General features: G+C 42.5%; 1 protein-coding gene across 2 annotated transcripts in view; it reads right to left on the bottom strand.

The window, feature by feature from the left end:
- Positions 1–1,347: 1,347 nt before the first annotated feature.
- Positions 1,348–17,865, bottom strand: part of fat1a (FAT atypical cadherin 1a) — a 72,628-nt gene continuing 56,110 nt past the window's right edge. The window contains exons 14-29 of one of the 2 annotated variants that reach the window (XM_062433651.1): positions 17,373–17,759; positions 16,042–16,256; positions 14,638–14,775; positions 14,296–14,439; positions 12,794–12,991; positions 11,472–12,077; positions 10,524–10,746; positions 10,305–10,436; positions 10,016–10,173; positions 8,727–9,192; positions 7,888–8,041; positions 7,658–7,768; positions 6,880–7,505; positions 5,859–5,996; positions 4,110–4,145; positions 1,348–3,308 (exon numbers count right to left, since the gene is read on the bottom strand). In XM_062433651.1, coding sequence (XP_062289635.1) covers positions 2,629–3,308; positions 4,110–4,145; positions 5,859–5,996; positions 6,880–7,505; positions 7,658–7,768; positions 7,888–8,041; positions 8,727–9,192; positions 10,016–10,173; positions 10,305–10,436; positions 10,524–10,746; positions 11,472–12,077; positions 12,794–12,991; positions 14,296–14,439; positions 14,638–14,775; positions 16,042–16,256; positions 17,373–17,759 — 4,412 coding nt within the window. In that variant the 3' untranslated portion in view covers positions 1,348–2,628. The remainder of the gene's footprint in view (positions 3,309–4,109; positions 4,146–5,858; positions 5,997–6,879; positions 7,506–7,657; positions 7,769–7,887; positions 8,042–8,726; positions 9,193–10,015; positions 10,174–10,304; positions 10,437–10,523; positions 10,747–11,471; positions 12,078–12,793; positions 12,992–14,295; positions 14,440–14,637; positions 14,776–16,041; positions 16,257–17,372; positions 17,760–17,865) is intronic. The other variant, XM_062433643.1, reaches the window with a different exon arrangement.

The following is a 17,865-nucleotide window of genomic DNA, read 5'->3' as shown; positions in this document are numbered from 1 at the left end:
TGTGTGATGGGTCAAATATCTAACATATTTGATAGACATAAGCACTAACTCCAAACACTTTGTAAATGCAGTGTTTCTGGGATTGTATACGCATCCCTGTGGTACAGCATGATGTACTGCTCTCATGCAGACAGGCCATCATATTGGTGACATGATGGGAATCATTAGATGGAGGCTGAGGGTAGATATATCTTGACAGTGCTCAGCCTATAACATCAGTTGGGGAGTGACTCTACTGTCCTGACTGAAGATCGAAAGGTCATTCTTTCCCCGCAGAGCCCGGGAGGAAGAACAGGCAATCCTGTGCAGAGCCACGACCAGGTCAGCACAATGAAGAGAGACAAACAGAAAGAAAAGACACACACAGACTGCGGTGGACCAGGCCTGGAGGTACAGTATCAGGGTCATGTTAGTTTATCAGCCTCCTGTGAGGCAACCAGGGTTTATTCATACAAGCAGCCGCAGGGAGTCAGAGGAGGGAGGTGACATGAAGCTGTCAGACTCTAAGGAGATGTGATGGAGAGTTGTGGATGAGTGCAGAAGTTTGTGATTTGAACTCCTTAAGACACAGTTTTCCCCTTTTGTTTTATTCTGAGTAATTTACCCATCTTATTCCACACTGCATTACATGATCACACATATTCTGTATCAGCTTGCTCCAGCGCTTCAATGAAGCTGGATGATGTTTGCACTGAGAGAATAATTCAAACCCAAGACTCCATCTGTTTCATTACTGCACCATGCCATTAAATTGTAGGTGTCTTGAGCATCATTTTATTACAAAAGTTCAGTCTGACATGTTTGGTATCTGTGGAAACAGGATCTCCACAAGAATTTCAAATAATGTTTGAGGATCTGAATAGTGTCTGGCTGCACAGTACGAATCTGTAATGACTGAGCTGCAGCATGACACTTATGATTAAAGGTTAATGAATGTTGTTGCATTAAGTAATTAAAATGTTACTGTACTAATTGTAAACACTGTACATCATGTTTTGATACCACTGTCTTGTATTTAACATTAAAAAATGACATTTAATACTTGATTATAGGGCTGAAGCTGATAATTATTTTCATTATTGATTAGTCTGCCAATAACTTTCTATTAAGTTTATTGATCATGCATGCTATGAAATGTCAGATATTTGTTTGTCTATAAAACAGAGCAAAATGCCCACAGTTACCCAGAGCACAAGTTGATGCTGAAATGTAAATTTGATGTCCAACAGATGATCTGAAACCAAAACTACTATCATAGAAAATTCAGAAATAACAAAATTCACATGGATTTGGGGGGTTTAAGCTTAAAAACTGACGAAAATGACTGACAACTGACTCACTGATAAATCAACTTCCAGATCTACTTTATTATTGCATGTGCAGTGAAACAGACATCTCAAGAATTAAATGTTAAAGCTTGGAAATGCGACAACAGCATTTCAACGACTAAAATAAAAAGTCAGCTGTTTAAAAGTTTGCTTCAGCCTTTCAATATTACACCAAATTTTAAAAAACTGACTTAATGTTTTTTCACAAACAGTACCAGCTATAAACATCTTTGTAAGTCCCTTCTTTGATTACAGCGACTACAACTTGATTATATTTAAGAAAACGGTTTGAAATAAACACACATAGACGGCAGAAATATTTTTTAGGAATAATTTATTGCCAGTAGGAAAGCGTGAGCTTGTGGCAGTATTCAATAAAAACCTTAACAAGACCATAGCATTGCTCACACACACATAGACACCTGAAAAAGTCATGTGTCCATGGATAACTCTGCACTATAAATATATTGGGTCCCATTTTCTTGGTGGAAAAATAAAGAGGTTCCAAAGTCAAAATTTACAAACAAACAAATAAAAAAACAACAACACAAGAATATGCAGTCGTTCATTGAAGACCCTTTTTGAAATGAGCAGGAGACAATAAACTTTACGAGTACACTGTGTTCAGAAAAGCCACGCTCTTCTCTCTATTTTTAACGTTTCTTTTTTTGGTGAATGTAAGCACAGTAAGGCTGATAATGTCACACCATTTAACTCTTTTTGTTGAAAATAAAAGCATAGAATATCTACAAAACCTAGTAAACTTTGAAATCAAAACTGTACATTAAAATTTACATTGAAAATGAGGACTTGTATAAAAACATTTTGCTTGATTTTATTTATAGAAACAAAGATGTTGTTGTGAAATTCTCTTTTTTTTCATGATGATTTTCTTGTTGTACATTGAAATGTTGATCCTTCAGATAATCCACTTCCTGTGTGTATGATGACAATTATTTAAAGCAATGGCACCGCCAACTCAGAGCGGCAGGAGTTGGACTGAGCAGAGTGTAAAGATGCTACAGAGTTCCTTCTATAGCTTCTTGAGATTCTCTCAGCCGAATGGCCTTCACAACCAGTCTCAACAACCCCTGTGTTTTGACTCAATTCATTGTGTTTGTATGTGTGTGCGTGTTTGTGTCTGTGTCTGTGTGTGTTTGTGTGTGTGTGTGTGTGTGTGTGTGTGTGTGTGTGGTGTTTTTTGTGTGTACACGTACTGTGCGTATTTCATGTGGGTGGTGAGTGAAGGGCTAACATAAGGTGTAGCTGTGGGTTCAGGCACTTTTGTTTGGATCCAGTGTCAGACTTCAGTGTGCTGTTGGGAGTCCAGCGCCGGGATGACCAGTCGCTCAAAATGGCCTTCATCGCCGCTCTCGTAGTCGCTTATCATCGCCTCGGACTCCTCGCAGCACGCCGACATGTCCGAGCAAGAGGCTGTGGACGTGTACAGAGACAAGGACATGTTGTCCAAAGCTGAGGAGTCAAAGTCCCGACTACAACCTAAAGGGTAACCCCCTCTGTAGCCACTGGTGCCCAGGGTGGAAGCCGGGGTGGTGTTGGCTGAGGTGGAAGAAGCACCTTGGCCCTCGGTGTCACCCCCGTCGCTTGGGTAGGAGTGCTGCGGCAGGTACTGGTTAAGGCTGTAGAGCTGGGGCAGGGCCGGACGCTGGCGGACCCCGCCCGAGCCGCCTGGACTGGCCGGAGCCATGTCCAAGTCTCTGCCCAGGGGCCGCAGCGTGTCGCAGCGGTCACCATACTCTGGCAAAGGTGGTGGTGGCAGGTCATCGTTGGCGGGGAAGTCCTCCGGCGGCGGAGGGAAGTCACTCTCAATGTCAAAGCCGCCGGGATAGTAGTCGGTGTCGATGGCACTCGGGTCACTGTACAAAGGGGCGGGCGACTCCACAACCTCATACTGTGGAAACTCCTGGATTCCAGGAAGTTGAACACTTGGCATCCAATCAGATGTGTCCCAGTGATATCCTGTCATATACGGGGAAAAAAACCCAAAGCACAAACGCTCACATTAGTGTTCTGAACAACAGCTCAGTGCATCACAAACATTCACAAAATTCCTTCTTGTTAATGTTAAGAACCCACACCATGCAACAATAACACAATACAACATCACACCAACACAATGAGTTGTTCATTAATAAACACTTTGTGAGAGAGACTTCTTAACACAATGCACACACATCTTTCCTAACACCACCAAACAAATCATACTTATTTGAAAAAAGGAGGATTTTTATTCATAATTATTCGCCATTTGTTTTTAAACAAAAGTTACTTTTGACCATGTGACAAATTCTTATCAGTAGTTACACACACACACACACACACACACACACACACACACACACACACACACACACACACACACACACACACACACACACAAACACAATGACTGAGCATATTTCCAGTTAGTTAGAGAGCAAAACCTTTGATCACATAATGCTCAGATTAACATTTCCTCTAATGTTGTCACAGCATCAAAGCCATGCATGGGAATGTTTTTGAGGTGATAAATATTCTTACACAAGCAGACATAACACCTTATAAGGCCACTGATGCATAAAGCGCTCAGTGTCACGCCAGCTTTGCCTTACACAGGGGTTTAACACTCTCCTCATTAGATTTGGGTTAGTGGTTAAGACGAGTTAGAGGTTGGGAATGGGTGGTGGGGAGGGGAGAGGGATGAGGAGAGGGAGAGGGAGGGAGGGTTGGGGAACACCAGTGAATATCAGGCTGCAGGCAATCAAAGATGAAAAAAGTCACCTCTTGGGTTCTTGAGATCATGAGCCAAAAAAGACTCTTTACATGAGGCAAGAAGGAGGAGAAAGAGAGAAAGAACAAGTCACGTTAAAACCTGAGAGGGAAGGAACAATCGGCTGAGAACATGAATGAAATGTGGACACTTAAACACTGAAAGACAAAATAATGATGAAAAGAGTGACAGGTTCATCAATGCACAACAGGTTTGCCATTTTCTTAAACAGACTTATTGAGGTGTGCAATCAGAAGTTGGCAAAGATCAATAGTGACACTTGAGGGCAACACTTAAGTGCCTGTTTAATTTAGTATTTGCATATCTGTTTAATTAGCAGCTGAGTCTAAAACGGAGCATGTCAGGGTTTGATGAGGTGTGTCAGTGTAAGATAATGGCAGCTCTGCAACCTACACGTCACATCCCAACACCAAAGACAAAACTACTGTCAGATGGAAGCAATAAAACAGTACCTTCTCCTTCCACCGTGTCAACAACAGAGTTGACAAGGTGGATTACAGTCACTATGGAGGCTTGTGAGAGGTAGGGGGGAGGGGGATGGGTGGAAAAAATCTAGCATTAGTACAAATGCTACACTTTAAAAAGAAAGAAAAAACCACATAATGGAGTGTATGGTGGTGCGACAGTGCCTACACAAGCGACACTTCCCGACACTGAACGTCTGGGGTTTCTCATGACTGGGCACAAGACAATGGTGGAAGGCGACACAGTGGGAGGGACTGAGGTAGGGGTCTGGTTTTGTTTGTGCAAGATAACAACAACAACAACAACATACTGAGATGCTACAGGGTGCCACTGACAGAACAGATGGAAGAATCAGTGAAATTCCCCGGAGATATAAATGCATTTCCGACCCTAACACAGAGAGAGGCCTGAAGACAAACTGAGGAACACCTGTTCACAAAATGTTCAATTTCTAATTCAATTTAGGATTCATTCTCATTTTTAAGGGGTAGAAATGAAGGTTTTGATGACTTATGAGCAGCACAATACCAAAATGATATCTCAGTAATGGCTTTGATATGAAGGGATGAGAGAACATAAAATATGTTGTATACCCTTGTGATATGTTCCTTGATGTTTGCTTTAAACATCCGTTTGTTGCTACATTTTGAAGAAAAAAAAAAAGAAGACAGACAAAGAAAAAAGAAAAAAGGCATGCTTGTAAATGAACAAAAATAAAAATGCAGACGTCTGCTAATGTCGATGGATCAAACAGAACGTAACTGCTGTCTGAGTAAGTCATCAATTTTTTTTCTAAACTGAGAGCCGACTGAATAAAAAACAGGGTCAGAATGCTTTTTTTTTTGGTATAATCCCAGGAGAATTACACAGTACAAGTTGTTGTGATTGCTTCCGTCTGCACCGGTAGCGACTGAGGACTTACAGGCCGGACCCCCTATTTAAAACCTTGTTCTGGATCTGTGGACTGATTTGATCCATATGGGAGCTGAAGCCCCGCAGCAAAAAGAAAGAGAAAAAAAAGAAGTGACCCAGAGCCAACCATGGGTCATCCATTCTGAGCATGCAAAGAGAGTGTGTTAGCATAAAAATCGACAAGGCTCAACAAGGCAAGTAACTATTGCAAGACCCTGCAGGCTGATCACCCACAAGAAAAAAACAATAATTAATCTCAAGTGCAAAATTACATCTGATACTGCATTTCTTAAACTGTACTGTATTGTTAGTTTTTCCTCTAATGACTTTACAACGATAAATTCAACATGCTACAAGCATACCGTTATCATCACAGGACTCTGACTGGAAGGAGCTGAGGGAGTGGACCTCAGACATGCTGCCCCTGGTGTTGTAGGGGTGGCAGGCGCTGTCCTCAACAGGCTTCTTGGTCAGACACGGGTCCAAGTCCACCACTTTAGCTGAGGAGAAAGCACACACTGATTTTATTGTATAAACGAAAGAAAGGCATATAAAAAGTCCAAAGTAGGCCTCAGCAATATGATGGTGTGACTATATTTATGGTGCTTAAATATATCACAACATGAGTATTTAGCCCTCAAATCACACAAAAAAAGAAGCAAATGTATGTTCTCTGAATTGTACATCACAGTTACACATCAGTGAAATCTAATACATGTAAAACAAAACCACATTTCATGGAATTTTTTAACACTTTACAGGGTCCACAATTTCCTTATAACTTTATAGCAAAGAAAAACATAATTTGGCACTAATTACAGAGAAAATAAAGACAAAGTTATAATATTTACACGTATATATAGACTTTATGAGCAGCTGTTGGTTTCCATAGGAATTTCCCTGAAAGAACTGTTCCACTTAAACCTTATATGATAAAAAATATCATATTTTACATGCTCAGCTGACCTGCTCCACTCTGACTAAAAAAGTCTACAAGTTATGCTTGTAATCAATTAACTGAAAGCGTACTGATACTTAATCTCTCTTTCCCTCTACATAGTATGAAATTACTTTTTTTTCAGGAAACCTCCAAGGAAATTATTAAGAAATCATGGAACCATAAAATAAGTGGTTATGCAGAATTTCATAAAATGTCATCATAAACTGTCATGGTACGATTCCACTGAATGATACAGTCCTAGTCCAGTGTATCTTCATGACTACATACTCTCAGAAACCCTGACAGGAGTATGAAATTATCACTTGGTCACTCAAACTAAAACTGTGTGCAGCTACAGAAATGGGACATGCAATGAATAGTGTTAAATGCCATAATGCAGTAAATGCCACAGTAGTAGTAATTTGGAAGTCAGTGCAACTTACCATCATAATCATAGTCCCAGTTTGGCTTCTGGATGGAGTCACTGTCTGAGACTGAGTTGGAAGGAGGGGGAGGGGGGAGATTGGGTGCTACGCTGCACACTGCCACGGTCTTGCGGTGGCCATGGACAGTGTCCGGGTTGAAGGTGCTGAACTCCGGATGCTCCGGGATGGCTGAGCCCTCAAATGAATTCCTGTCCAGGTTGTTCCGTGAGTCGCTTGGAATGCTGGGAGTGTAGGAGATGGGCCGCACAGGGACCTGAGGGGGGATGTCTGAGTAGATGTTTTTGTTGAGTTTGGCATCAAAATAAGGTCTCTGGAGGAAGGAGTGAGGCACGTTTGAACTTCCATGGTGTTTGTCGTCATCGTTCTTTGACTTTCTGCGACACGCCTTCTTGCGGATGATGATGAAGAGGAGCACCAGGATAAAGATGCTGGATATAAAGACCACAATGCCAATCACCTCCTCCAGTCCGATGTTCCAGGGGGTGGAGACGTATTCACTGAGCTCACACAACTGTCCATTGAAGCCCAGCGAGCAGTTACACTTGTAAGATCCGTATGTGTTCTGGCACTGACCTCCGTTGCCACAGGGGTTCTTGATGCACTCATCAACATCACTCAGGCACCTGGACAGTACATGAAAATTTAGTGATGTGTGCTGGAGGGTGAAATGTTGTATATTACAAACTGCTGTTGCAAGACATCAGACTTGTCGAGTTGGTGATATTGAATAATTCAGTGAGTTTAGTACATGAATTTGAACTCAAAGCTGACATACCTTTCTCCCTGGAAGCCTGCTTCACACTCACATACTGGACCATCCAGACTGTCAATACACTTCCCACTGTTTTTACAGGGGTTGTCTCTACAGTACGGTCCCAACTGGCACCTAAATTCAAAACAAGTTTACATGAGCAACCCAAATCAGAATAAACTACTGCTGACTCCAATGTTTTAAAACCCTTCTTGTGAAGGTGTATTAGTGAAGAACACGTTATTACAGGATACCTTTGTCCGGAGTACTGCCCTCTGCACTGGCAGTAGAAAGCATCTGCACGAGGTACACAGGTGCCTCCATACAGGCAGGGGTTGGAGGCACAAGGGCTGATGCCAATCTCACAGTGGGTACCCCCGAAAGAGGCGGTACACTTACAGAAGTAGCCTGTGAAATACAGAGAGGAGGCATATGAAGACAATGTCTATGAGCGAGTGGTCATTACTACTGTAAATTCAAATAGGCTAGCTGAACAAGGACAGAAAAAATGTACTACTAGCTTTAATGGTTCACTTGCTAAATTGGGGTAAACAACAATATGGTCATTATATGCTCAGAACACTGCTGCTCTTTTTTATTTTTTATTTTAATTAAGCTGATGTTACTGAAACATAACACATCCAGCAGATGTTTCACAAAAAAAGCATCCAGGGAAGGGCAAGGGATTCTGCCCCCTGAACTGCTGAGAGGTTTTTAATGTGAAACAGATGAGATGTGTCAAGTTTGCATTCGCAGCAAATTTAACACAGCAAAGGAACAGATCAGCAAACGGAGAGTTCTTAAAAAATTGATAACGTATACTCATGAAGCAGGGCAATTCAAACCTATTGTTTTTTCTTTCATAGTTTTAAATAAAAGCCTGGTTCACCCAATCAGTTGAGGTCAATTTAAAATCGTATGCTAATTCTGGTTGCAAGTAACAGAGAGGAAGCTAAAAATCGTCTAAATCTCCCCCAGACCTAAAAAAAAAAGGTATGGTATAACAAAAGATATAAAAGTGAGCTAGAATTTCAAATCAAGCAGCTTCAGTAGGAATGAGTGAGTGCAATGAGCTGAGCAGGACATTATGTACCTCCATTAGGCACGGAGGTGCACACCCCTCCGTTGATGCAGGGGTTGCTGGAACAACTCTCAGCAGGTGCGAGTGCACAGCCTGGAGACACGTCCACAATGTCCTCTAACACAGCGTGGGCCCTGTGAGCTTGGGTGTTGAGAGGCAGCTCTAGGCCATTCAGGGAGATGGCCTCCATGCAGCCGCGGAGCCCGGTGACAGGTAGGCTACGTCCGTGGCGAGCGGAGGTGAGCTGGCGTACGTGACCACCAAAGTAAATACTGTTGTCAAGGTTGAGGGTACGCAGAGTGCCCGGTGCTGTGCCTGAGGCGGCGTGCACTCGGTCCAGCACCAGCTTAGCGTAGTTGCCATCCACCTCCAGCGAGACAGTGTGCCACTCCCCGTCGTTCACCTGAGCACTGTGGACCGACACGAGGCCGGGGCCGCTGCCACAGTCGAACTTGTACTGCAGACGACCGTTCACAATCTGTTACAGAGACAGAAATAAGACAGAACATGAGTGAGTTTTCTGTTACACAGGCGTATCTTAGACATCAGTAGTGAATTCATCTCATCCGTTCTGCTCTTTGTTTCCCTTCTTGATAAACACTCCATGAGATTAAAACTTGAGCAGAGAAATCTTCATCAGATTTTCAACACGCTTTTATAAATCAATCATTATAAGAAAAGTAACATCTGAATCCCTTTACTGGTGTACCATGAAATAACTTTGACTCTTATCTTGATAAATAGAATACACATTTTTTAAATACAAATACTGGCTTTACGAGAAAAATCGTAAAACAACTTCTCTTTATTTGCCTAAATTGGAGATATTAAAAGCCTTATGTTGCATTCTGATAAACAATAACTGCCTTTTAGTCAGCAAGGTTTTAGTCTTAAGTCTGGCATGCAGACAGCTATTCCAGACGGACTCTAAAAGGAATGTGTGGAAAACTGCTTTCTGTCTCCCTCCCAGTACTAAAATAGCTCTTGTGTGTGAGTTTTTTCAACCCACCACCACATTCCCATAGTCCCTCGTGTTCAAAATGGCTTTTTGAACCCTTCAGTGTAGTTGGTTGGAAGGTCTCATGGGTGGGCGGGTCAGTTGTGTGTTTATTAAGCCCTTCTGATATGGAAATGTCGGGTGGTAATACAAAGACAGGCTAAGAAAAGCAGAAGGGCGCTCAATCTAGACTTAATTATGATAAGCGAGGTTATCATCTGTTTTAAAGAAGATGGAGGGGGCAATGCACTGTTATGGCTCAGTAATAAGGCTGGACAAATACACACAAACACAAAAAACACACCTCAAGGATGCTGTAGTCTGTTCCTTTAGCATACATGACAGTCGCGTGGCTGGAGAAGGTCCTGAGCCTCAGAGACAGCTTCATCAACTCCTTGTTCTCATTCTCCATCAGATGGTATTTCACATAGCCGTTGCCGCTGAACGTAAGCGAGTGGCCATCTGACATGACGCAAAAGACATGTATTAAGAAAGGAATCAAGCAGTCCACGTCATCTTTACATTATCTTCATCAGAGGAAATTAGACAGATAAGATAACTGACAACACAGAAAAAGAAGTAGGTTGTCTTACCGGAACATTTGCCCTTTTTACCCTCTGGACACACACAACTGTACACAGTATCTCGAGGATCCGCCACACACTCCATACCCTCCGGGCAGGGGTTGTTCTCACACAAGTTGTTCAACACAGGACATCTGCCACCTAGGTGTGAACATACTTTCACTCAGGAGGGGAGTTTCTAACAGAAAATGTGTGTAAATGAGTGTATGAAGTGTAGTGGAGGTCTACCTTCACACTGGCAGGTTGCGGTTCTCTGGTGCCGCGGGGTGACGAAGCTGAGGCGAGCAGTGCTGTAGGTGGACATCGACGTCTTATCCAGGGAGATGACCTCGTCACAGAAGTGTAACGGGCAATCCAGCCCCGCGCACAGCTTCTGCACCACCCGCACGATCCGGACCCCCGTCATCTCCTCGATCACAGCGGCAGACGAGTTCAGCTTACGGAAGACAACCTGAAAATTGGAACATGAATGTGAAAAAGATGTAGGGATTAGTGCTGAAAGAAAGGGTCAATTAATCAATAGGAAGACTGGCAGAAATATGAGAATCATTGTTGATTGGACAAAAGTTATTTGGAGACGTGAATCGGGCTCTGTATTGAAACTGTGTTGGGCATTTGTTGTGTTTTATAATGATCTAAAATGCATATTAATTGATAGTGTAAATATTTGTTAGTTGCAACCCTGAAGGGGATTAATAAACATAAGTAAAACATTCAGCTTTTCTACTAGGGGCTGCAACTAATGATTATTCTACTGATTAAAAAATACAAAAGATGCTTGTTATATTTTTCCATAGCCCCTTGTACTGTCTCACCAACAGTACAAAACCAAAAGATATTGAATTTGCTATCTTGTATGACAATAAAAGCATCTAATCCTCACATCTGAGAAGTTGGAACCAGTAAATGTTAGGCATTAGAAGTTTAAAAAAAGACCAAAATGATGATTATCACAAAAGCTGCAGATACATTTTCTGTCAAACCACAAGAGGAAAATGAAGCTACACTTCCTAAAAAGAGATGTTGTTCCCACCCTGACTCTCCCTCCCTTCCAGCCTACACCCATCATAAATTCCCATTTGATCCCTTCATCCTCTCATCATTCCAGTAAACTAATTTACATATATTTAAGTGGCATGGACTTTTTTGTGAAAGTGTACTTTTGGATGATCTTACTTCCTGAGATTGGTAGGGACTGCCAGACCTCTCCAGAGTCAACAGGACATCCAGATCTCCTTGCTCTGAAGGCTGCAGGCTCACTAACTGGACCTCACTCCTCCTCACTCCAGCAATGTTTCTCAGTGCTCGCTGGAAGTTGCGCCAGTAGTCCCCGATAAACTCTTCCGGAGCAATATTTGCAAAGCGCACTGCGATGGAGTTATCCAGGGCCTGACGAGGTACTTGACGCACATGCACAGTGACATCAGCAGCTGTGGTGAAGCGTCCGTCGGTCACCGTCACGTTGAGAGGGTAGTGGCCCACGTCGAGTGGTCGAAGGGCGATAACTTTACCGTCGGAGGCTGAAACTGAAAACAAGTCACTGCTCTCGTCTGCGGGGGAGGAGGATGAAGAAGAAGATGGGGCGAGGCTGTAGGTTAGAGTGTCGTAGATGTCTTGGTCAGTGGCGTGGATCTTGCCCAGGACGCCTCCAGGGTATTCATCGCCAGCGGTGGAGATAAAAATGTCCAGTGGAAGAATCGCAGGAGGGTAGACACTTTCCTCGATTACACGTACGCTGACAAAAGCGGTGGAAAAGAGCTGAGGTTTGCCGCTGTCTGACACCTAAACGTGAGAAAAGAGAAGAAGTGACAGATTGACACACTTGTGAGGAGACAATGTGGGCTGGTGAGTCTGGATATGCAAGAATTCTTTTTCAACAGCAGAGGGCAATCAAGCACTTTCACTGTTAATATCCATAAGCTGGGAGCATCTACAAACTTTAGATGCACTAGATTTTAAAGCCATCAAAACATCTACAAATCATCTGTTCTAACATTCACATATGCACACAGATGGTCATCAGTTCTGTAAGAAGAAAAAAAATCTGATGACTCAAATCTGAGTGTGCATCTCGTGTGTAACAAGACACAGCACTTACATTTCCTATCCCATCTGCCAACTCATTTTTTCCTCTGTTCTTTCCTCTATGGCGACACATCAACACCCGGTAACACACATAATCGTGCCAACTTAAAGCTTTATGCTTCTCAGCAGCTTTATTGTATGTCTCTTTCTATTCAGGATTCTTATGGACGATTGTTTGCAAAGACAAAAGATATATTTAGAATGCTTTTAGAAAGTTTAAAGGATGGAGATGAAGAGTCAAACAGTGACTAACTGAGGAAAGGAGAAAAAAAAGAGAAAGCAAGTGAGTGAGCAGGACAGAGAAAAAGTACGGAAAGGGAAAGAGGGAAGACAAATAGATCACGTAGCTGTGGCTTGGCAGTTAAATCAATACAACCTCTCAACTCTGGTTTCTTCTCTGTGCTGTGACTCACCTGTGCTTGAAGTAGGTAGTGTTCTTTACTCTTCCTATTCAGGGCCCCCACGGCCACTAGAGTGCCCTGCTGATTGATGTGGAAAGCGTTGTCCTCGTTCCCATCCACGATGGCAAAGGTGAAAGGTGGGCCATTGTGGGAAGCATCCCGATCGGTTACGGTGAGTTGGAGAACACTTGTGCCTTTTGGTCTATTTTCCTGTGGGATACAAGAGAGTATGCACGGTGAGAGGAGGTGGCTCTCCTAATGCTCTTCAGCTCGGTGATGTTGAACTATGAATGTTAAGATTTGCATTGCCGATGTGGGGGATGTCTTGCCGAGATCAAATATCTGATGGGACTTCTTTTTTTCTTTTTTTTTTTTTTGGGGGGGGGGGGGGGGGGGGGGGGGGGGGGAGCTAAACTGATGTGATTTTATTTGTATAACCATTCAATTTGGCTTGCTGACTTAGACAGTTCACGTCTTCATGATCAATTTAAGCTTTGAAAAAACAAAAACTCGACAATTTCCATAACTGAGTCCTTCAAAGACTTGGGGACAGCTACATATGAGTACAGCTTCTCCTACTTTAATTAATCTAGTGCTGCTGTATGTCAGTTGTCCAACAGCTGGTCCAGTGTCACGACTCTGATGCGTTCAAGTATAAAGGGCTATGTCAGTTTCACAAAAGAGAGTTTGTCTTTTTGTATTTTATGGCCCTGGATGAACTTCAGATGTTTCCCTTTTGTTGACTCTTTTAAGGCATCACTTTAAACTGGCCTTTATTCTCTAGGGTAAAAAACAAAAAACATTGGATTTTCTTGGTGGTATGTAGAGCATATGCCCTATATTGTTTCTAGCATTGCCCTTCATTGTTCTGTTTGAGCGTGATTCTGTGTTTCACTTTGATCAAGGCTCCATGGTAAGTAAAATAAAGCCAGTCAGGCCTTTTTTTCAAAGGCAAAACAATGTTCCATTCTGAAGTGCTTCATCTGTGCACAATGTGTACTGTGCCTCGCAGTGTCTCTTAAATTACTTTTTCAGGTTTAGAACCACAGACAGGGAAACTGGAAACGCATCATCTTCTCTCCTCCCCTTTGAATCCTTATTTCTTTTTTATTGCATCCACCCAAACTCTTATTTGTCTCATTTTTACACATTTTCCCTCACTCCAATGAGCCATCCATTACCAGCTTAGTATCTTGCTTTTCACCCACTTTCCATCACTCCTGCCTTCCATTTCTTATCTGCATTCTTATACTTAAGATGCAGCCTGTCTTTCAATTCCCTGATCCCCCCCCCTCTTTTTTCTCCCCTCTCCATACCTCTGTTCTTGCTTCATACTCCCACTTGCTTCTTGACATTCTGGTCACACAGTCTCCCATTATTTCTCCCTGTTAATCCCCTTCTCTCTGTCCACTGCCATTCCCCATGCTCCCTCCCCTTATCTTTCTTCTTTTCCACTATTGTCTTCCTCTCCGCCTTTAATCAGCTTTCTACACTGACCCCTTTCCCCCTCTCACCTGGATGATGAGGCTGTAGTTGGCCTGGGAGAAAAGGGGTGGGTTGTCATTGACGTCTGAGATGTCAATGTTGATCATGGCGCTGCTGGAAAGAGGGGGCACCCCGTTGTCTGAAGCAACCACCGTCAGAGTGTACCCTGATGCCTGAAAAAGAGAGAGACAGATAATTACCATACATGGTGAAAGCTGCTTTTGTAAGCAATAATGCAGCGGAGATCGGTAAACAAGCTTCCCTATTAGGCCTGACATGACTCTGATTGGATTCTGCATAGAGTGCAATTAGTTACTCAGTGGATTAAACTCTATGTGTACAGTCAGCATTGTATCTGCTGTTTCTCTTACTCTCTCTCTGTCCAGCTGGCGAGCAACTCTGAGCTCTCCTCTGATCGGATCGATGGTGAAGGGGCTGCCTTGGTTACCATCCACGATGGAGTAACGCACATGATCGTAAGACGGCCCATCAGCATCCTCTGCCACGACCTTTAAATCAATCAAACAACATTTAAAACAACAATCCATGAAGAGGGCTTTAAATGACAATTATGTGACACATTCACTTGGCATATGTAATGTTAATGTATATGTTACAGTAGAGGCCCTGGAATCCTGTCTATTCATTAAGAGTGATGGGGTGCTAGAGGATGAAAAATACAATGAATGAAGGAGAAAGTGTGTCCAAACTTTTGACTGGTACTGTAGACTGTAGAAACATTTGGTTTTTTTTCTCACTAACTTAGATTGGGCGGGACTCAGCTGGAAAATTGTGATGTCATGTGCTTCCATCCACCAATCGGGATTTGGCAATATTTGAATTTAAATCTGATGACAGTTGAGAGGGTTTTTTTGACCACAGTTTATCAAATTGGACAAACTCACAAGTGTTTAACTCTTAATAAATAATAACAAACATTTTTAAATCTCATATTTATTTGTTGTTTTGAATATTTATCTTTAAAGAGAACCCAAGATTTCAAGGGCTTTAAAGGTTGCAAAGCCCTATTCAGTATCATACAGATGCATACAACTTATTATTTCCTCTGTGCAGCCTCCTATAACACACACACACACACACACACACACACACACACACACACGAGCCACCAACCGGTGCATATTGAAAGGGATCCCCGGGGAAATCAGCAGACAGTGAAGATTTACAAGTATGAGACAATGGCAGGTATTAAAATCAAATTTTCTGATGGATAATTTATATTCAGGTACATTAGACACACCGATAAAAGGCCATTAGCAGGGGTCTTTTATTAGAGGAGAGGGGGAGAGGTGGGCAGGAATAGATGGAGCAAAAATTTTACATGAAAAAAAGATAGAAAGAAGAGGCCTCTTCTTGGATAGGAGCTTAATGAGTCAAATGCCTTTAATTAAACTGTTTGAGCATGTGTGTCAGATAATGCACGGGTACAGAGGTGCAGTGAGCATGAAGAGCATTGGTCCTAAATTAGCTGTGCCACCAGATGGTGATTTGCCACAGGTGCAGATATGTGATAGTGTATGTAGTGAGTAATGGGCAGAGAGGAGAAAGGCTGCAAGGAAGTAAATTAACAAATGAGTGAGAGGGTGAACGGAGTGACAGCTAGCTGAGGGGAAAGTTCAGCGAGAGAGAAGAAAAATGACTTTTACCCTACATACAGCTTTAGAGTAATTACGTTTTATTGCCACACAAGAACGCCTACTGTATGTAAACCTGTCCTTAGAAATGCTGTGCATGTTTTTCCACCAGTCTCTCACCATCAACACAGTCCTCCCCAGCTCAGCGTCCTCACTGACAACGGCTGTGTAGACATCCTGGCTGAATACGGGTTTGTTGTCATTGACATCAGTCACGTTGATGTTCACGGTGGCCATGTCGCTGAGCGGTGGTGAGCCTCCATCTGTGGCCTCTATTGTGACGTAGTATTCATGGGAGATCTCATAGTCTAACGGCTCAATCACAAAGACGTCACCTGAGGGACAAAGAGACAGCAGAGAGTCAGGAAAACAGAAAAATCTCACTTCAGTACCTAGTAGTATTTAAATATCTAATATCATTATATCACAGTACACCAGAAATTAATGTCATGAAAACTACAGTTTTTTATATTTATGTATTGTGCTTGCAGCCTTTTTGCAGAGGGGTAATCTACTGCAAGTAATTCTTTTTTTCCTAAATAATACATTTTTTTCGACTGGTTTATAACACTAAATGTAGACATTTACGACTGAAATGCATCACAAACTGCAAGTCAGATTGTCATTGACTCTCATTTGAAATTCGTGCTTGGCTCAGCCGCTCTGACTTGAGTTACTGCTTGTGGCTGGACAACACAACAGTACACTATTTTCTTTTTCTTTGGAGTTGCATTTCAGTAATGTAACTTGTCAATCTCAGCCCAGTCTGACAGAAAGCAGGGTGTTCAAGTGGTATTCAGTGATGGGTGAACACAGTTTCTGGTACATGTTAATTTGTAAATGTTTTCAGTTGCAAATTTCCTGGATATAAAAGCTTACTTGCTGATACTGCAATTGTTATGGTAGTGAGTCCACATGGCAATTTAGCATCATACCATGATCACTTTTGAGACAAGAATGCAGACTATGTAGGCAACAATATTATGGTACAGCCGATGGGCCACCTGACCAACTGCCTAACAAACCTCATGACTGTTTTTCCTTCCTCATAAAGCATTTACTAGCTATTTTTTTAATATTTTAAGTTGAGCATTGTTTACATTTATTTGCTTGCTAACAATCAATGGTATAGTGTGACACCTGCTGCAGCAGGAATGTGGTTTTCTCATGTGAGTACATGATATAAACAAAACTGTGACTGTGATTCGAAAACCACTGCTCGACAGTACTACCAGTGGTCAAAAACCCCACTGAGTAACTTTAAGCACTGCAGAGGCAACAGGAAAATGGGATTCAATTTGTTGAAGTTATCAAATTCCTTTTTTGGAATTCAATATCTATTTTAACTGAACTAGAAGACTAGTACTGAAATGTATCATTGTTAAACGACTGATAATGAAAAAGCTACAGGCACAGAAAAATAAATGATTCCACTCTATGTTACCACATACCAGTGCGTGGGTCGACGCTGAACATGCCATGCTCATTCCCACTGATGATGCTGTAAGAGATCTCTCCATTAGCCTCTGTGTCCCGGCTGGCTGCCTGCACTCTAAGCACTTGAGTGCCCACGGCCACGTCCTCAGACAAGGTGGCTGTATATTCACGGTGCTCAAACACTGGCGGATTGTCGTTGATATCCAGGACAGAGACCACCACCTGGCACAGTGAGGAAAGACGAGGCGAGCCCTGGTCGCTTACGCGGGCCTTCAGCTCATACACTGCCTGCTTCTCGCGGTCCAGTGATCGTTCCAGGCTTATTACACCAGTATGCTCGTCGATGGAGAAAAAGCCTTCTGCTGAATTGACCAGTGTGTACAGGACGTCGCTGTTGAGACCTGGAATGACAGAAAAAGGTCAGTTCAGTGGTTTTTGCAATCTAAATCCTGTTTGTAATGAAGTGACATCTCAATTTACAACCTGTCTGATTGTCTGACTGAAGAC

This window comes from Scomber scombrus, chromosome 2 (assembly GCF_963691925.1).
Source record: "Scomber scombrus chromosome 2, fScoSco1.1, whole genome shotgun sequence".
NCBI lineage: Eukaryota > Metazoa > Chordata > Actinopteri > Scombriformes > Scombridae > Scomber > Scomber scombrus.
Note: the sequence above shows the minus strand (reverse complement) of the source record. Positions and strands in the feature narration are given on the sequence as shown.